Source organism: Lathamus discolor, chromosome 3 (assembly GCF_037157495.1).
Source record: "Lathamus discolor isolate bLatDis1 chromosome 3, bLatDis1.hap1, whole genome shotgun sequence".
Lineage (NCBI taxonomy): Eukaryota > Metazoa > Chordata > Aves > Psittaciformes > Psittacidae > Lathamus > Lathamus discolor.
The window spans coordinates 119862763-119884340 of record NC_088886.1 but is presented as its reverse complement, the minus strand read 5'-3'; the positions used below and the strand labels follow the sequence as shown (position 1 = coordinate 119884340).

Sequence of the window (21578 nt, the reverse complement as noted above, 5' to 3'; positions counted from 1 at the left end):
ACTATTATTATTTCTATTACAGTAACAGGCATGGGGTAATCAAGGTCTTCAAAATTAAAGCTTTGAAGCCAAACTGTTTTCAACTAACAGCCGGAAAACAGAACAGAGTATTAAAACAGAGAGGAACATTTACGTAATGTTCTAACTTTCAATGATCATTTTAAATTGCTAAAAAAAAATAGGACTAACTTGCAAGAACAGCGAGTCCTTGCTTCTAGGAGGACAAGGAATAATGTTGGATATGAAAATGGAAAAAAGGATAAAAATTCACAACTTATATAAATTTCATTACATGTGCAGTTACCCAGAAAACAAGTAACTAGCATCCACCATTGCAATATCTCATAACAGGAGTAATTTCCACAACTCTGTACGTCTGGAATCCATCAGAAATCAATGGAAATGATGCAGGTTGTAATTTTCTCTCTGCAACTGATTTCCATGAATGAACATGACACCAAAGTTTGGGTAATTTATACGGTGGTTTGGAGGTGTAATCAGTAATACGGCTTAGAGTCTCCTCTAAATTGCCCGCACAGATTACCAGGAAACAAAATATTGGATACTGCAAGCATTTTTATTCCAAATTAAAGAGAAAATCTTGCACTTTTCTGGAACTGGTTTTGTTTCTTGGGGGGGGGGGGGAGAGCATGGGGTGTTTTGTTTTTAAGAAAAGATTCCTCAGAATTTCAAATATATTATATGTAAATACTTGTTTTTAAATGCTGAACTATTTAATCTGATAACACCAAACTGTAGCATTTTCGCATGAATAGTGTGCACAACTAATATAGAATACATTAAAATAATAGCAAAATGTCAACATGAAATTATTATTCTAAATATTTCAACATTGAAGGGGAAAAAAAATAAATAAATAAAATCACATTATCCAAAATGTGAAAGAGCTGAAGTAAACTATTTAAACCTTTCTCACAAAACTTCTACAGAAACACTGCTTCATACAAAACTTGCAAGTGAGGACTAAAAAAAAGAAATTGTCAGATCTAACAAAAAAATCTTCAGCCAACCATAACTGTCTCTCTGAATTTAACTTTTGCCCACAGTACCTGAAAAGTTAATCAAGACCTGAGAGCAGCTCAGTGACCATTACAGATGAGCTCTCTCAACTGAGATCCCAGAAATAAATACATAAATATCTGAGTCATCATTACAGATGATTTTGGGAGACAAGACTTAAGACAAAACTCCACCCCTAAGAATTAAAATAACAGAAGCTGCCTTCTTATCCTAGAGGTGGGTGCTCTAGGATGGGGTCAATAACTATTACTTTGGAAGCTATTACAACTAATTTTCATGTAGTGCCTGTCCTGCAATAAAAGATATTTAATTACCTGCTAATGCTTATTTTGCTATTACTTACAATGAGGACTGTAAACTCCTGGGTTTCCATGGCCATATTTTTAAAGTTTTTCAAGAACTTTCAATTTTTACTTTGAAATTGCAATTCACAGATCTGCAGGCTGAACAAAACAATCAATATTCCATACACAGAAATTTTCTCAGTCACATGCCTAAGGTAGGCTGCAAGTTTAGAAAGCACACTCCACATGTCCCTTTGAAGCACTTGTTAAGTTAGATAGTCTTCATTCATGAGTAAATTCTCAACTATGTATAAAAAATCCTCTCAAAACTAAAGAGCTGATTTTTTTTTTTTTCCCCTGAGAAGAAAAATACCATGGAAAATCTCAGCAAAAACTGCGTTAAATTACTCTCAACATGGGAGGCCAATATCTGAATCCTGTCAAAAACCTGATTGCTTCTCCCAGTCCTGTGTTTTATAACAAAGTGTCCCGAATTTAATTATCTCACTAGAGAGGCTACAGGTTCATATAGCCTATTAATGGATCAAAATCAGTCTACGTTTACTGACTTGGCAAAACAATACATGGTTGCTATGATGATTACTAGATGGCAAGTATCTAACACTAATTGCCTAGAAACTTTGTTAGATTGGATAAACAAGCAAATATCAAGTTGTATCTGGCTCATCTCAATTCTACAGTCTCGTACAGACAGTGTGGGGGCCACATTTGATCTCTGCAACAATAAATTAAAATTGTAATTCAATCAGACTGACAAAAATATAGTAATTTAAAGTTAATAGCACTTTTGTTCTCACCACAGTTTACACATCAATGTGAGGAAAAAATTTTTACAATTAAGGTCATAAAATACTGGAACAAGTTGCCCAGAGAGGTGGCAGATGAGCCATCCCTTCCAGGATATTCCAGGACACATCAAGGCCAGGCTGAATGTGGTTCTAAGCAACAAGATCTAGTTGAGGATCTCCCTGATCATTGCAAGGGGTGTTGGACTAGATGACATTTGAAGGTCCCTTCCAACCCAAACTATTCTATAATTCTATGATTCTAAAGACATAGGTAAAATTGTAAAGCATAACTTCTGGCCAAACAAAATGGTCAAAATGGCCAGGCAGGTCATGCCACCGGATGCTCTTCGACCACTGTATGAGCAAGGTTAGGGCAACAGTCTGGCTTTTATCCAGTTCTGGGACTACCCACATGAGTGACACCACATGAGTGCCTTTAGCGCCAGCCTCATATCTCCTGCTCATCACTAAGGCCAGCTGTTGTTTCTCAAAGATCCAAAACACTATGACTATGTGGAAATTCTCATTGCCTCTGCTTGTCCTCCCAGAAGCTACACGGAGTTATAAAATAAAGATGTCCTTAATGGGAAACACATATGTCCTGTGGCACTGACAGAGCACTAACACAGGCCTCTGTGCTCGCTATTGGACTGTCCCTTCATTTCTCTTTCCTACTCCTGCCTCTTCTTTCTCTGTACCAAATTGCTTTCTTTTTTTCTCATTACATTTTTGTTGTTACTTGTTTTATGCTTTTACTCTATAGACATCTGCCTCCACTGCCTTTCCGCTCTAATTCTGATGTACATAAAAGGAATAGGTCCAAAACTCAACAGGTTGCCATTTGAATCAGAACTGTCTAATACCTGGGTCATCTTTTCCTGCTCAACACAGACACTTCGTGGGAGAATTTAACAAAACTGATATACTGAACAGAATTCTAAACATATGACCTAAGTATAGATAGAAATAGCCACTTTCCCAAACATACTAAAACAAAAAGTCCTTTTGCATCACACAGAGAGATATCAAGCAGAATTGTTCACGTACCAACCACATTTTCACATGAAGAATAACCTTGGTCTAGTACTCATTTCTGTGTGTCTGAACTGTCTTGACACTCCAGAGGTAGCAGATCGGTTCATAGGTTCAATAAAAATAACACGTGGCACGAAAAGCAAAATAAACCAGGGAAACAAATTCGAATCATAGAATCATAGAATAGTTAGGGTTGGAAAGGACCTCAAGATCATCTAGTTCCAACCCCCCTGCCATGGGCAAGGACACCTCACACTAAACCATCCCACACAAGGCTTCATCCAACAAGGACTTGAACACCACCAGGGATGGAGCACTCACAACCTCCCTGGGCAACCGATTCCAGTGTCTCACCACCCTAACAGGAAAGAATTTCCTCCTTATATCCAATCTAAACTTCCCCTGTTTAAGTTTTAACCCGTTACCCCTTCTCCTGTCACTACAGTCCCTGACGAAGAGTCCCTCCCCAGCATCCCTATAGGCCCCCTTCAGATACTGGAAGACTGCTATTAGGTCCCCACGCAGCCTTCTCTTCTCCAGGCTGAACAGCCCCAACTTCCTCAGCCTGTCTTCATACGGGAGGTGCTCCAGTCCCCTCATCATCCTCATGGCCCTCCTCTGGACTTGTTCCAACAGTTCCATGTCCTTTTTATGTTGAGGACACCAGAACTGTACACAATACTCCAGGTGAGGTCTCGAGAGCAGAGTAGAGGGGCAGGATCAGCTCCTTCGACCTGCTGGTCACGCTCCTTTTGATGCAGCCCAGGATACAGTTGGCTTTCTGGGCTGCGAGCGCACACTGCCGGCTCATGTTCATTTTCTCATCGACCAGCACCCCCAAGTCCTTGTCTGCAGGGCTGCTCTGAATCTCTTCTCTGCCCAGTCTGTAGCTGTGCCTGGGATTGCTCTGACCCTGGTGTAGGACCTTGCACTTGTGGTTGAACTTCATAAGGTTGGCATCAGCCCACCTCACAAGTGTGTCAAGGTCCCTCTGGATGGCATCCCTTCCCTCCAGCATATCAACCGGACCACACAGCTTGGTGTCATCGGCAAACTTGCTGAGGGTGCACTCAATCCCACTGTCCGTGTCACCAACGAAGATGTTAAACAAGACCGGTCCCAACACCGATCCCTGAGGGACACCGCTCGTTACCGGTCTCCAGCCAGACATCAAGCCATTGACCACAACTCTTTGTGTGCGGCCATCCAGCCAGTTCTTTATCCACCGAGTGGTCCATCCATCAAACTGATATCTCTCCAACTTAGAAATAAGGATGTCGTGTGGGACAGTGTCGAACACTTTGCACAAGTCCAGGTAGATGACATCAACCTCTCTACCCCTGTCCATCAGTTCCGTAGCCCCATCATAGAAGGCCATCAAATTGGTCAGGCAGGATTTCCCCTTAGTGAAGCCATGCTGGCTGTCACCAAGCACCTTGTTGTTTTTCACGTGCCTTAGCATGCCTTCCAGGAGAATGTGCTCCAAGATTTTTAATTAATGAATAGCAAGTAAGAGTAAGTGTCTCTGAAATCTGCCATTTGAACAAGCAAAGAAAAATCAGAGAATCCACAATGGAATCAATTCAGGAGAAAAAAATAAAAAAAAAAAAAAAAAAAAAACGGAGTAAAAGGCAAATAAACTTAAATGTATCTTCACAGATACATGCATGCTTTAAAAATGCAATTTTTATGGATCCATTACGTAAGCATTTGAGCAATACAGAAAAAGCACTGCTTCTACTACCTCATAATTCAGGATAAAAATAACCCTAACAGACAACAAAAGAGGAGCAGAAATGTAAATCTTTGGGGTTTAAAGATAACTGTTTTACACACCGTACAGTTTACTAATCTGCCACAAAACACAACTGAGCCTTTGTTAAAGGACTGTGTATTTAGACAAATACACAGTAAGCAAGAAAACTGAAGGAAATGAAAAGGATTTGGTTTAGGCAAATGGAAGCTAGGCAGAATTGTCCTACCACACTGCTGCATGCAGATACAACTGAAAGTATATCCCCCTCCTGCAAAGCATTCCTTTGAAGAGAATCAAATTGCTGATGAGCAAATTAGAGTTGACTTACATGAGCCTGTAAGAAGGACCATAAAACCAGCTACAAGTATAAACAACAGCTTCCAAAGGAAAAGTTAACCGGTCTACAAATCCAACCCACAATGAAAGGACTACAGCTCCAGCTGGCCAACAGGTGCCCTTCTGCTCAGGAGCAGCGCTGATACGTAGGGAAAACAAAACAAGGAAGCACAGGATGAAAAGCATAGTCTTGATGCATATATAAACTTGGTGACGCATGAACACTTACATCTCAGAAGTCTTTTTGTATAACAGGAAAAAGTGTGGCATTCTGGAGGGGAACTCACAAATCTGCTGTACAGCACCCACCATCTGTTATCGTTCCAAAACTCACAATCCACTGTTCATGTTTCCTCAATAAGATAGCATCCTAAGAGTAATGATGTAGCACATGCAGTTTATACTTGTTCACCATATTAAGGACTGCTTTCTTAGTCAAAAATGTATTACTGAGAAAAGGTCTCACTCTTTCATGGACATTGCTATGGTAACTGGCATAGCAACCTTAGTACATGCACTATACTCAGGAGACTTCTGCTTCAACAAACAGGGAGAACTAAGATTTATTAAGTGTCTGGTCCACTTTCTTAGAGGTTCGCATACTGAATTGGTGTACTTTACCCTTCAATATTAGGCTAGTATATATAAATACAGCTTGGAAAATGCAAAACATTCTACCAGCCTCTTTCAGAATACAATATCTTATATGCAACAGATACTTAGAAAATATTTACGCAGGCAGAGTGTAAGTATATTGCTATCTTTGTTAAATTGCTAATGCTTTGGAATGTGGAATAAGTAAAAAAAAATAATCAATAGGGACATATTTTAAGAAGCATTGCAATAATTAGCTGTATTTTTGACTAAAGGTAGCAATAGGTAGCTCGATCTTCCACTAGGTTAGAATATTTGATTCCATTTTTTCTTATATCAAAATACGTGGATTCCATCCTACACCAAAAATAAAATAAAATTAAAAAAAAATAAAATCAGGAAAGTAAATTTCATGTACTCTATGGAGGAAGTACAAAGTGTTTAGTGAAAAACACCAGACCCAAAAGTTCTGCAGTCAATACTGGCAATGCGCAAGTGAAGACAGCTACAAGACAGTGTAGAGGTCACAACTAATGCAATATTGTATCAATGTACAAAGAATATTGGTGAAGGTGCATTAAGAAGTAACTTACAAAATACAGTGGTGACACAAGTTAATTTAGTGCTTGTTTAGAATCATTAACACTGGCACCAGTGTCGATGTAGCAATGGGGCTTAACATAGTTGATCTGAGCAGAAATTACCCAAGACTACTTCTAAGCAAGTCATGTGGTACCTTAGAGACAGCAATATTAGAGCAGAAAGTATAGTGCATGCAGTTTATCCTAATAGTGTGGTCAAGCAGGGGACATCAGTTAAAATAGCCACTAAGTAGCATTATTTAAAGACTAGGCTGCATACAGTCTAGAGTTAAAAATAATTGAGGGAAAATTTCTACTGTGTTACAGCCGATGAAACAATTTCAACCAGAAGAACAAAACACCTTCCAGAGTAGTAGGCTATCCAACTGATCATCCCACCAAGGTGAAGAATCAGAGGATCAAAGGAACAGTAATGATCTGGCCTTCTGCTCACAGGGGAGAGCTCTGCTGCAATCCTAGTGAGTGTCCCACAGCTGCTAGGACACGACATCTGTACTGGTGAGATCCACTCACCCGAACAAGCCTCTGAATCTGAGGCACTCTGAGGCACAACCTCTGCTCCATGGAAGAAAGTTAGTATTGCTTTGTGATAATGATTATTGATGAAAAAAAGACCATCCTTTTTTCCTGATAAATCCTTAAGAGAAATTGGATGAAATCTCCACTTTCATGCAGACAAAAAATACAGTCTTTTTCCCATCCTGGGTTTTAAGGGTGTGTATACATTCACACACAGCTGCAACCCAAATTATTTCATGCTTTCTTATTTGCAATCCTAATTAAAATACTTGATAAAATAATTTGCTTCAGTGTCTCTTTTATGTTCACTCTAACGCTTTTGTAGCTTTATGCACTTCACAGTATTTATCTTCTGCTTTACATACATGCTTCATATGCAATATTTAAAAATAAATTCATTATCTAAGATAAGAAATGCAAAGAGACCTACTGTACCTAAAGTTAACGCCCTCCCCAATAAAGCAAAAACAACAAAACCAAAACCAACCAATCAACCAATTAAAAAAAAAAAAAAAAAAACCCACCAAAAAAAAAAAAAAACCAAAAACAAAACACACACGCAGAAAAAAAAAAACCCACAAACCAAAATAAACCAACCAAACAAGAAAATCAAAATTCTTCCTAAACCAAAAAGTCTGGCCATTGGTTGAGAAGCCACAGCTCCTGCACTGAAAGACCCAAGAAGCCATATCGTACCGGGTATCAAACCTGGCTACCTCACAACCTTAGCCTGAATGACCAATTGCCCATCAACAGCTGGCTTGTAGGGAAGTCTTCAGCATCAGTGCAGGTACAGCCTCAAACTCCTATACTTGCAGTTCCCTAATGAGAGAATTAAATCATTCCATCCATTCCACAACATTAAATTATTTAACAAATTATTTAATAAATCAGTGGAACAGTACCAATCAAAACTTTTATTTCCCTTTTTAGCAGTTTCTGAGAGAAATTTCAGCCAGCCTGGAGACACTCTATACATCTTTCCAAATGTTCTAGGGATTTTCCAAAACGTAGTCTTCAGACTTGGCAAAAACTGGGTGTGTAATTCACACCACTGCTAGACTTTTATGATAGATGATTTTTAGCTAAAAGCCTCCAAAGATTAGAGCACTATCTAGGATTTGGTTTTTTACTTGCTCTTCTATGTGCTGCTTTTCTCTGCACAGGGAATCAAAGTCCAGCCACCCTCTGCTGCCTTTCAGAAATGAACCCTTCGCACTGAACCACAGGCAACAAAAATACTCTCTGGCCTGGGTTTCAGCTTCAGGCTCTGCAGAGCTACAGATTCAGACAAATAATGAAAGCTATATGCAGAGATGCCAAGAGCACCACTGAGTACACCTCTCTTCACTTCTGACCAAGTCCCTGGCAGAGCATTAATGCATCTTATTACAACCTAAATATCTGAGCACCATATACATACAGTTCCCGGTACACTGAAATGCACTTGTACGCAACAGCTGCACTCCAGTCTTAACACTTCAGACTCTCAACTCATTAAGGGATGGGGGAAAAAAATGTAAGACTTCACTCTTAATATCCACCATAAATGACACGAGTAATGCTAACATATATAGATATGCAATTCTAATAGAGATATTTCTCTGTTTATTGATTCCAACTCAGCAACAACATTCTGGAGCAGAATCTGCCTTCTTTTATATCAGTGATGGACTGACTTCTTGAACTTGGCCCATATCTACTGGCAAGCATTATATGCTCAGCTTTGATAAATAAAGTTCGTATTTGCCTCATTTGCACAGGAAAAGCTTCCTTTAAAAATTGTCAAATGTTTTAAACAATGGTTTCGTGCACAAAATTGGCACATGTGGCACTGTGTGCTGAGCTTCCAAACCACTTCTATTTTTATCATCTACAATTTTTAAACCAATTTCTACCATCTTTAATCCAGGTTTCCCAGAATCTTTTTTTTTATTTTATTTTATTTTTATTTAATTTTCAGGATAGACAAGAGCCAACACAGACTCAAGGAAAACACCAGCTCAAGAAAAGGCCACTGTCTACACATTTCATCCCCAGCTGGTAAAGGCAGTGTACAGTGTGCAAAAGGTGCTAGGGACAACCAGAATTAAATCTATGTGAAGCCACTGTCTCTTTTTGTCTTAAAGAGCAAACTGTCTCATTTGCTCGTTAAGGAAACCAAACATGTTGTGAGAACTAATACTTTTTCAGCCAGGTAAGATTTTCCATGCTAATACATAGTCTATTGCAGTGAAGTGACTGACTGTTCAACTGTAAAGCAAAAATTGTTTAATATTTCCTTCTTAATAAAAGAGTAAAATAATAAAGTAAAATAAAATAAAATAAAACCACAAAAACCCCACTACTCTACTAAATACAATAAATGTTTGCAAAATAAAATGTGAAGGGGGAAGAGGGATTTTCTCCGTAAACCAGTGCCTTGGTTTCACTGATTTTCGAAAGGGCAGGCATCACCCATTCTTTTTAACTCCATGCTGATAAAATTGATGCATGAAACTAAATATGAAATAAAGATGCTCACATCAGAACTAGTAAATATTACTCAGAAAATGAAAGCTCAAGCTAATACAGGAAATCTAGAGGCAACATAAAAACAAAAATAAAATAAGTAAATACAAGAACCTGAGTTAAAACAAAACCAGACATCTTTTGCTTTGATGCTGTTCTCAAGGCACTACTCTAAAGAGTGAAAATATTTCTGACTTGAGATAGAGTATTTTGTTATGATCTACAAAAACCAAACAAAACAAAACACATTAAAACTGTAAAAAGGGAGAAAATAAAAGGTACTGAAGAGGTTTTGGCTTGAAAACATATCTGCATGAAAAAATATTTGCTTTTAGAAATTAGATCCTAAAATGCTATACTTGCTGAGATTGCCAGCACAATCTTAAGATTTTTTGCTGGATAAGTTTATAAACCTTATTCCAAAAACAGGCTTTTACAAAAGAAGAAATAGGTACAAATGTACATTTTCCCCAGAAATCTCTCATCAAAATGGTGCATTTATGCTCACTCTGATTAGTCAAAGAATAGAACTGTGTTCACTAGGATGACTTCAAGGGACGAACCTACCCCCAACTATTTTAGGGTTCTCTGTGCCATCTGCAACAGAGGATGTGAGCACCAACCGCCTCCCTGTGTCTGCCTTCCTTCCACACACATACGCAGTCCTGCTTTAGCAGGGAGCTGCAATTCCTCCATGGACAGGGCAGCAGCCACCCACCTCCAGCAGCAGCCACCAGTCTAGCAGGCGGCAGGGTGGCAGTTTGCCAGGGACAGCAGCCTGCCCCAGCAGCTGCCTGCTCAAGACACAGAGTATGGATTAGCAGCTCCTGTCTGACACGGCACAGGGAAGCAGGAAAAAGACTGATATTTAGAGAAAATGCAGCTTCTGTATGAGGCAGGAAACCCTTCTTGAATCACAAGTTTCCACCTTATCCCCTCCAAGTCCTTTCCCCTGACACAAAGGTCAAAGTCTGTCTTCCCTACTGCTTCTGACTTCCCAATGTCTTCCTTATTTTCTCTCTTCCCCCCAAAGGCAGACAAGGCTGCTGCTTGTGAGATGAACTTGTTTTGTAGAGTACTCCAGGACAAAGAAATCTCTGCTATCACTTCTTGCCCTCTCAAAGATCACTCCCCTCCCTAAAGTGCTACTGGAAGCCCTTCCCCCTGCACTGGCACCTGCCACCTACCCAGTCCTCTCCCTCACTGCTCCAAAATCTTAAACTATTGCATCAGGATCGGAGCGTCCCAATGAGTAGGAAGTCAAGTAAGGGATCTAGGAGACCGGCGTGGTTAAACAAGGAGCTGCTGGGCAAACTCAAGTGGAAAAGGAGAATCTATGGATTATGGAAGGAGGGGCTGGCCGCTTGGGAGGAATATAGGACAGTTGTTAGAGGATGTAGGGAGGCAATTAGGACAGCTAAGGCCTCCTTGGAACTCAATCTTGCTAGTCGGGTTAAAGACAATAGAAAGGGCTTCTTCAAATACATAGCAAATAAAACTAAAACAAGAGGCAATATAGGCCCACTGCTGAACGAAGTGGGTACCCTGGAGACAGAGGATATAAAGAAGGCAGAGGTGCTGAATGCCTTCTTTGCCTCTGTCTTTACTCCTGCAGACTCTCCCCGAGGGCCCCGGATTTCTATAGCCCCAGAAGGAGTCAGGACAAAGGAGGAGTTTGCTTTGGTAGATGAGGATTGGGTTAGGGATCAGCTATGCAAACTGGACATCTGTAAATCGATGGGTCCGGATGGAATGCACCCACGGGTGCTGAGGGAGCTGGCGGAGGTCATTGCTAGGCCACTTTCCATCATCTTTGGTAAGTCGTGGGAAACGGGCGAGGTGCCTGAGGATTGGCGGATGGCAAAGGTCACACCAATCTATAAGAAGGGCAAGAAGGAGGACCCGGGTAATTATAGACCGGTCAGCCTTACCTCCATCCCTGGAAAGATGATGGAACAACTTATTCTTGACTCCATCACTAGGCATATCAAGGATGAGGGGGTCATTAAGAACAGCCAACATGGTTTTATGAGGGGGAAGTCATGTATGACCAACCTTATAGCCTTCTATGAGGAAGTGACTAGGTGGAGGGATGATGGTAGAGCGGTAGATGTAGTTTTTCTTGATTTCAGTAAGGCATTTGATACTGTCTCCCACAGCATCCTCATAGATAAGCTGAGGAAGTGTGGGCTTGACGATCAAGTAGTGAGGTGGATCGAGAACTGGTTGAAAGGAAGAAGGCAGAGAGTTGTGGTCAATGGCGCAGAATCTAGCTGGAGGTCTGTGACTAGTGGAGTTCCTCAGGGGTCGGTGCTGGGACCGGTGCTGTTTAATATTTTCATCAATGACCTGGATGAGGGAACTGAGTGCACCCTCAGCAAGTTTGCTGATGACACAAAACTGGGAGGAGTGGCTGACACACCAGAGGACTGTGCTGCCATTCAGCGAGACCTGGACAGGCTGGAGAGTTGGGCGGGGAGAAACTGGATGAAATTTAACAAGGGCAAGTGTAGAGTCTTGCATCTGGGGAAGAACAACCCCATGTACCAGTACAGGTTGGGGGTTGACCTGCTGGAAAGTAGTGAAGGGGAAAGGGACCTGGGGGTCCTGGTGGATAGGAGGATGACCATGAGCCAGCAATGTGCTCTTGTGGCCAAGAAGGCAAATGGCATCTTAGGGTGCATTAGAAAGGGAGTGGTTAGTAGGTCAAGAGAGGTTCTCCTCCCCCTCTACTCAGCCTTGGTGAGGCCGCATCTGGAATATTGCGTCCAGTTCTGGGCCCCTCTGTTCAAGAAGGACAGGGAATTGCTTGAAGGAGTACAGCGCAGAGCCACAAAGATGATTAAGGGAGTGGAACATCTCCCTTATGAGGAGAGGCTGAGGGAGCTGGGTCTCTTTAGCTTGGAGAAGAGGAGACTGAGGGGTGACCTCATCAATGTTTACAAATATGTGAAGGGTAGGTGTCAGGATGATGGAGCTAGGCTTTTTTCAGTGATATCCAGTGATAGGACAAGGGGCAATGGGTGTAAACTGGAGCATAGGAAGTTCCACGTTAACATCAGGAAGAACTTCTTTACTGTAAGAGTGACAGAGCACTGGAACAGGCTGCCCAGGGGGGTTGTGGAGTCTCCTACACTGGAGATATTCAAGGCCCGCCTGGACAAGTTCCTGTGTGATGTACTGTAGGTTACCCTGCTCTTGCAGGGGGGTTGGACTAGATGATCTTTTTAGGTCCCTTCCAACCTTTGGGATTCTGTGATTCTGTGATTCTGTGATCAGCAGGACTGTGTTTGTCTGAAGAGATGTGATGCTGCCCAGCCATACATGTTACCCTACACTTTTCCTGTGGCATGGTGTTGCAAGGGTAACTGAATACAGTAACAAACAGGTGCCCCAGAGGCAAGCAAGACTGAGAGAAATATTTAATTTTCTCACAATCTCAGGAAAGCACTTTACAACCCTCAGCAGATGCCTACATCCTTCCTGGCTCCGTGAAGCACATATATACCTACTCAGGTGATTTGCTGAGCTTTAGCACAAGACAGGATTCCAGGGCACAGCCTGCTGCAGGCCATCATTCAGACTTCAGGTCATTCTCCAACACCTTTTCATTCAAATCTATGAAAATTTTCATAATTGTGTTGACCAGAATACAAACAAGGAGTCAATGCACTCTATCACATATAGTAAAGGTTAGCAAAGATTCTCCAAACAGTAACAGCCATTTTCATCAAAGGAATATAGGCAAAGATTCTGAATTTCATTGTCATTAATAGCCAGAGTCCCTGGTAATAAGAGACACAAGCACACTACCAAAGATCTAGGGATTAGACTGCAAACCTTCTGAGCCCTCAGTATTTCTCACAAGCCAGCATACATATTTCTAAGTAATTTAATAGAAATTAAGAAAACATCCTGAAAAAATGCTTCAGTATGGTTCAAAGATCCAGCTTCAGACTGCTCATATTGTCATTGTTTATGAACAACCAATGCAACAATACATTTGATGTCATCTTCCATTAAATGCACTGTACTAGCACGTATGCAACATGGTCCTAAAGAAAAGTGTGATCATGACATGAGAAGCTATGCTCGATCTGAAGCAGAGACTGGTCACTGTTGAAAAATGGTCAGAATCCAAGACAGGAACAATATGAGATACATTAAGTCTCTTTAAAAGTTTTTTGGCAAACGAAAGCGTAGCGGAAGTTTAACTTAGTTAAACTTAACTACTCTGGATATGTTAAACTACATTGTGGCTTTGTACTTTAGTAAACCAAGCCATTTTGCCACCTAATGCAAAGCCCTCATCAGTAGTAACCTGCTGTCAGATTTAAGTACTTTCATTGTTCACTAGCAGCATTTTAAATTCCCACTTCCTGTTAGAAAGCCTGAAGATCAATAATGCTCAGGGAAGATGTCCTCTCATTTAACATCTTCAAAACTATGCCAAGCAACTGGAAGGCATCCTGAATCCAAACACTTTCAGACTGACATGGATTAAAAGAATTAATGGTTGTGTATACTCTCCACCATGACCTTTTAAATACAGTTGAAGCGCTCAGATTTACAACTGAAAAAGTAAGCTACAAAGTTATTATTTGCAAGAAAAATACTAGCCATCTTCTGTATTTTCTTCTTTTTCTTCACAAATTGTAAAAACAAATAAAATAGAAAATCCAAGCAAGGTTAAAAAAAAGAAACAAAAACACAAAAAAAAAAAACAAACAAAAACAAACCCACAAATCTGTCTTTGAAATAAAACAAAAACAAAAAATCCCCCCCCCCCCAAAAAAAAATGGAGAAAGAAATCTGAAAGTTACCTGTGTAGATACATCTTCCATTAATTGTGAATACATTTTGTCACTTTTAAAACTAGCTCAAAATTTTTCTTTTATTTTCTTTGGCAACAGCTGATTATCTCAGATAAAGGACAACATTTCCCCTGCAGTTTCAAGCATTCACATAGTTATTAACTTTAGTGGCAAGCACATGATACTGTGGACTCAGTTTCAAGCAGAAAAGGAAATGGACTGTAAAGACATCTGTACATAAGAGCTTTTCTTATTAAAGAGTAGACTAGAAACAACTATGTGGGGACAATTTTTGTGGTGGAGGAACTTGCAAACAAGGAAGAAATAACACTGTGTTTGAGAAATGTCTAAGAAATTCAAACACCAGCATAGAAAGTTTAATTAAATGGCAGAGGTTCAATACTACACCTTACCTAAGAACACTGTGATACATCTAGCACTTGAAATCCTTAAATCAGTGATTTTTTGTACAAAGTATTCTCTAGACCCTGCGGAAACTGCTTACAGCATGAATCACTTTTTCAATCTCTATTCCCATCCCTTACCAGGAAGTCAAGACGATAAAACTTTCAGCTGGATGCAAATTACGCTATCCCAAGAGAAGCAAAAAGTAGCAGTAAGTAGCTACTTATTTTTGGCTAAAATCTTCCCATACAGAGTCCACTTACTCTGCCAATATCCAAAGAAAGTGCCAAATGCTACCCTGCAGCTCCACAGTATTTAATGCTGAATCCTAAGCTATATATTTCATTCTCCATGCATATAATGCCATCACTGCAATGTTACCATGACAGAAAATATAATCTTACTCCTAAATCTTAAATCTTAAAAATAAAACTAGAAGCAGGAAGCAGAAATGTTGCTTTGCAAGACTCCTCTTCATTTTGTTTATTATCCAAGACACTGATTTCATTGACCATACTGGGAATTTTCAAAATAAATGCAGAAAGAAAAAAAAAAAACAACCCACCACCAAATGTTTATTAAACATACTAAATGATTAGTAAAATCCTCCATTATCACCACTTTTTTCTCAGTTCCACACACACATTCTATCAGAAAATGTCCATTCTTTCCTTTTTTTTTTTTTTTTTTTGTACCTCTGGACTTTATTGCTTCTTTCACAAATAAACATAGGAAAACACCTAACTGCAAGCTTAGGAGTTCTCATATTGGCTGAGAAAACCAGCTCTGCAGAAAGATTGGATATTAGTACAACTGTACTGCCTTTCTTTATTAAACAGCATTTCTAATATTATTTTCAATAAATGGAAAAGGTCATAACTGCACAGTCTCACAGCTTTTATAGCAGACTGCTTATGACCCCTGTTTTTTGCATGATACTGGTAAAATTATCTTTCCCAATATGAGTTTCCTAACATGGATTTTGAAGAGCACAAAAGAAACCTGTATCCATGCAGGAGTTTAGCAGCAAATTCTACATTTCTTTTTACCACGTCTGGAAAACTATTAAAGGAAGCTTTTATCTTATCACAAGCTGTAGAATAGAGTTAAAAATTACAATAAACTCCATGTTTTATTTACTTCTCTCTCTTTTAGCCTTTTTTTTTTAAATGCACTTACTCTTGTTAGAACCATTTCATTCTTTGAAATTTATTTCATAAAGCAATAACTGATTGAATCATATAGCTTCCTACAAATGAAAACCACCTTCTAGTTATCACTTAAGACCATAGTTGATTAATATAATTGAATTGTTACTTCCTGTGCAAAGTTATTATGGATTTACATATGCAGTCACCAAATTTCCAAACTCTGACCTTCCACAGAGCACCCCTTAACAATACTCTATTTTGCACAAAGCCTATTGTTATTCCTTTTATTAATACCTGGAGTAACACAAAGATCCAACTATAAGAACAGAAAACAGATGGTTGCTGTTGTGTCACTTCTGCATTTCTTGCAAACAAAAAGAATGGGAACAACCCATGTGATCAAGAGAAAAGCTCAATCAGTTGAAACAAGTAGCTCGAATTTGTTTTCTTTTTTACATTAAAACTGTTACACAAATTCTTTGGGAATCTGCATACCATTTATAAATCACTGAATAAAGTAGAATATTAAATAAAATTACATAAAGTAAATAAAATACAGCTGTACAATTACACATAAATATTTAAGAATCCACACCAGATGTGAAGAACAACAAAATTCAGATACTAGTAGAACAATTTTATTTTATGAATAGATCTTCTAGTGAATCCATAAACAAGATGCAGTTCTTAAAAACAATTCAACTCTGCTTCAAAGTGAGTCAGTAGCTTAAACAGAAAACTTTAGTGAGTTTCTACTAGATGGAGCTTTAAAATTAGAAAGCCACTTCAAAAATTAATGAAGTACATATGATTTAGAACTACAAGGAAAACTGGGACACTGGCCAATATCAAGAGAGTTTGAAATTTTAACTGATTCTTTCTCAGAGCCAGGATATTCACACTCAAAACTATTACCTAGTTTCAAGTTACATGAAAGATTATACACCTACCATTAATCCATTTGGCTTCTGGATTATGAACTATGAACTCTTTTCTGAAGAGATCTTCCAAGCACAATCGGGTTTCTGATGAATTTGCAAGTTCATCTAAAATAAACACAACAACACAATTTTAGATATTTATTAAAACCAATATATTTAGTGCAATTTGGAAAATACTGGAATTATAGAAACAGAACACAATGTCCTGATAAAATCAATAACCAACACCTTCCTCATTTTTTTGTTTTTTTCACTTCAAGAAAACATTTCATTTTTCTTCAGTAGAGCTTCAGAGAACAAAGCATTGATACCTCAGGCTGGGACAACTGAAGAATGTAGTGCTTGGCTATATATTATACCAGGACTCTAAGTGGCAAAGGTCCTTCCTCCCACAGCCCTACACCACAAGAGAAGTTTGATTACAAACCAGTACAAAAATTTCCTGACAGCCAAAGAATGTAGGTGAATTGATCGCCTTACACAGACAGAAACTAAGATACTCCTTTAAGTAAATTTTGAACCGATTTCACTCTATTCTATAAAATAAAATGTTAATATATATATTTATGTGCACATTTACTAATCTGTGCTTACTCTCTGGTGACAAGCACAACATAATATTGGCTAACAGCCTTGTGTTTTTCCCAAACATGATAGAACCCAGGGATATTGCACTTCTGAACACTAGCCAACATTGATTTTCTAAACAAAATAATAAGTTGTCAGCTCCTAAAATAATATCCATGGTTCAGGAAAGGAAAAAGAAGCTCTGCTAAATTCTACTTGTTCTGTAGGTTAAAGAAATCATAAGTAACTGAGATTCAATAGTGAACAGTCACACTAATGTGTGAAATCAGAAATACTTTTAAAGCAGAAGTTTTGCTGTCAAAACAGAAGCTTTCCAACGAATATTCACTGATGCACCGCATCAGCTATGCACCGCATCTAACTGTTTTAGGCTATTTAGAACAGCAGCTGACAAAAGCTGCATTACATGTTGACTGTGCGCTTGCAAAAATATGCACCTATGCACTTCCTAACACAATGAGCCAGACAGATACCCAGTCAGATCTTTTAATCATTTTATTGCTATTGGGCAGGTTTGCCATAGATTACTGCAGTATTTCTCTGCTCTATGAGCTTTCCCTTCCAATGTGCTAGGCATCCTCCTTCTCTACAAGAGGATCTTTTTGTTAGTCAGATTTTGTCCTTAAAGATTGCTGATATTAAACAGTGCTGCTGATGACCTATAGAAAAAGACTATCTAGAATCACAGCGGTTAAGAAGTAATCTTGTTATCTTTATGTCAACCCAATAAGTTATGAGCATATTTTTAACAAAGAAATGTGCTTTGTAAATACCGTATCCTGTAATACATTTCAGATGAAAATGTGACCCCTTCACAGTGAATAAAGTCTACCATAGTGTCATTATCGGTCTTTATTCAGCCAAATTTCTCAATTTCAGGCTCTGCTGAAAGCTTAGTGAAATAAACAACAATATTGTTATTTTTTTTTTGCTTTCATATGTCAGTACTGCCTGGTGCAGCCACTTCAGCTCTTCAGCTACTATTAATAAGGTGCATCCTTGCTGTATTGAAGATAAACTCCTTTTTAATGCACATCATAAATTTATGATAGACACAAGGCCCTCACAGCTGCTCACTCCACAGAGCTGCTGCTTTCTGCATGCACCTGCCTTCCAGGTCCCAGCAGGGCCCCAATAAGCATCTACTGACTGTAATCAACTCTCCCTTCACTTGATGTCTTACGAGGTTAAGCATGCAAAGTTGTTCAAATCTTCTCACATAGGACAAACGTTCTAATCCTTAAATAATCTTCTTGCCCTCTTCCTACCTTTCAGGGATCAAAATAACCTGTTTGGGTTGGGTTTTTTTAGTCTCCAAGTCCAGCATAGGACACAATATGCCAACTGCAGTCTTACTAGAGACTTACAGCAGAGTAAATTATCTCTCTTGATTTATAGTTAATCCCTCTGTTTACACATCATGAGACCTTATTAGCTCTTGCTCCTGCCACACACTGAGTTTTTATCTTCAAAGTAAGCACATGTTGTTACATATGCTCTACTCAGCTCCACAAATACATTCTCTGTCTTCAGAACATTACATCTAACCTAACAGCATCAAATACTCGGCTCTTTATATACTCATTTTCCCCTTTCTCCATAACCTTGCTGACTACCAACCCTCAACAAGCTGCTTGCCATCACCTATTTTGATTCAACACACCCTGCTCCTGATGCTGTTTGTGATCCCAAAAAGATTCTGCTTCTAACTTTCACTGAGTCTGTCTCTGTTTATTGCGACCCCTTATATTCTGTCAGTTTGCCAACTATCAATCAGGCTCACACAAACAGTTATGTTGCCAAAAATTATCTTATCAAAAGCAGTTTAGTTTTCACAGGTTTTGTTGGGTTTTTTTAGTAACTGTTTTAATAGAAATCACTAAATACATCAACTGTGTACAGTAAGTCTGTCAAAGTAGTAAGGTATACCAGCTCTGCTCTCTACCTTTTATCTAATTCACAAGGAGCTTCTGGAGAAACTCCAGTACAAAAAGAAGCCTACGGAGGGCGGCAGCAAGGACAGGTCACCTGGGAGGAACACAGAGAAATTGTCTGAGCAGCCAGGGATAAGGTTAGGAAAGCTATTGTCCTGATAAAATTAAATCTGTTCAGGGATGTCAAGGGCAACAATTAAAACTTCTCTAGGTATGTTGGCCATGAAAGGTAGACTAAGGAAAAATACAGGACCTCTCTGGAAGGAAACAGGAGATCTGGTTACTGTGATAAGTAAAAGGATGAGTTACTCAACAACTTTTTTGCCTCAATCTTCACAAGCAACTGCTCCAGTCACACTACCCAAGCTGTGGCAGGGAAAGGCAGCCAGTGGGAGAATGAAGAACTGTTGTAAGAGAAGACCAGGTTCAAGGCCATCTATGGAACCTGAAGTTGTGCAAGTCCATGGGACCTGAGAAGATGTGTCCATGTCCAAGGGAACTGGCTAACAAAGTTGCCAAGCCATTATCCATCATATTTGTGGAGTTGTGGCAGTCCAGTGAAGTTCCTGCTGACTGGAAAAGGGGAAACATGACCCCATTTTTAAAAAGAAAAAAAATAAACCAACCACAAAAAAACAAGACCCAGGGAACTACAGGCCACTCTGTCTCACCTTGGTACCTAGTGGTTAAGGGACAACTGTCATCATCTACCTGGACTTGTGCAAAGCATTTGACAACTGGAAAAAGGGAAATATAACCCCCATTTTCAAGAAGGGATCATGGAGAATATAACCCTGGAAAGCATGCTAAGGCACATGAAAAACAACAAGGTGGTTGGTGACAGCCAACATGGCTTCCGCTAAGGGGAAATCCTGCCTCACCAATTTGGTGGCGTTCTATAATGGGGCTACGGAACTGACACATAAGGACAAAGCAGTTGATGTCATCTACGTGGACTTGTGCAAAGCATTCAACACTGTCCAACATGACATCCTTGTCTCTAAGCTGGAAAGACATAAAACTTGATGGATGGATCACTCAGCAGATAAAGAACTGGCTGGAAGGCCACACGCAGAGTTCTGTTCAACAGCTCAATGTCCAAATCAAGACTGGTAACGAGTGGTGTCCCTCAGGGATCTATGTTGGGAAATGATCTTGTTCAACATCTTTGTCGGCGACATGGACAGTGGGATTGACTCACCCTCGGCAAGTTTGCCAATGACACAGAATCCCAAGAATCACAGAATCCCAAGGGTTGGAAGGGACCTCAAAAGATCATCTAGTCCAACCCCCCCACAAGAGCAGGGTAACCTACAGTACATCACACAGGAACTTGTCCAGGTGGGCCTTGAATATCTCCAGTGTAGGAGACTCCAAGCTGTGTGGTTCGGTTGATAAACTGGAGGGAAGGAATGCCATCCACAGGGACCTTGACACACTTTGAGATGGGCCAATGCCACCATTATGAAGTTCAACAGAGTGAAGTGCAAGGTCCTGCACCTGAGTTGGGGCAATCCTACGCACAGCTACAAGTTGGGCAGAGAAGTTATTCAAAGCAGCCCTGCGGAGAAGGACTTGAAGGTGTTGAACGATGAGAAACTTAACATGAGCCAGCAGTGTGCACTCATAGCCCAGAAAGCAACTATTGTTCTGGGGTTGCATCAAAAGAAGCGTCACCAGCACATCGAGGGAGGTGATCCTGCCCCTCTACTCTGCTCTTGTGAGACCTCACCTGGAGTACTGTGTGCAGTTCTGGTGTCCTCAACATAAAAAGGACATGGAACTGTTGGAACAAGTCCAGAGGAGGGCCACAAGGATGATCAGGGGACTGGAGCACCTCCCGTATGAAGACAGGCTGAGAAAATTAGGGCCATTCAACCTGGAGAAGAGAAGCATGGAGACCTCACAGCAGCCTTCCAGTATCTGAAGGGAGCCTACAATGATGCTGGAGAGGGGCTCTTCATAGGGGACTGTAGTGATGGGACAAGGGATAATGGGTTTAAACTGAAGCAGGTGCAGTTGTTAGATGAAAGGAAGAAGTTCTTTACTGCGAGGGTGGCGAGGCACTGGAATGGGTTGCCCAAAGAAGTGGTAAATGCTCCATACCTGGCAGTTTTCAAGGCTGGGTTGGACAGTCTTGGGTGACATGGTCTAGTCTGCGGTGTCCCTGCCCATGGCAGGGTCTTGGAACTAGATGATGTTAAGGTCCTTTCCAACCCAAACCATTCTGATTTGAAATTGTCCCTCATGACATCCTT

General features: G+C 40.0%; 1 protein-coding gene across 1 annotated transcript in view; it reads right to left on the bottom strand.

Moving 5' to 3' along the window:
• Positions 1 to 21578, bottom strand: part of DPP10 (dipeptidyl peptidase like 10) — a 303866-nt gene that overhangs the window by 213311 nt on the left and 68977 nt on the right. Inside the window, exon 3 of the mRNA XM_065671340.1 lies at positions 16808 to 16903. Coding sequence (XP_065527412.1) covers positions 16808 to 16903 — 96 coding nt within the window. The remainder of the gene's footprint in view (positions 1 to 16807; positions 16904 to 21578) is intronic.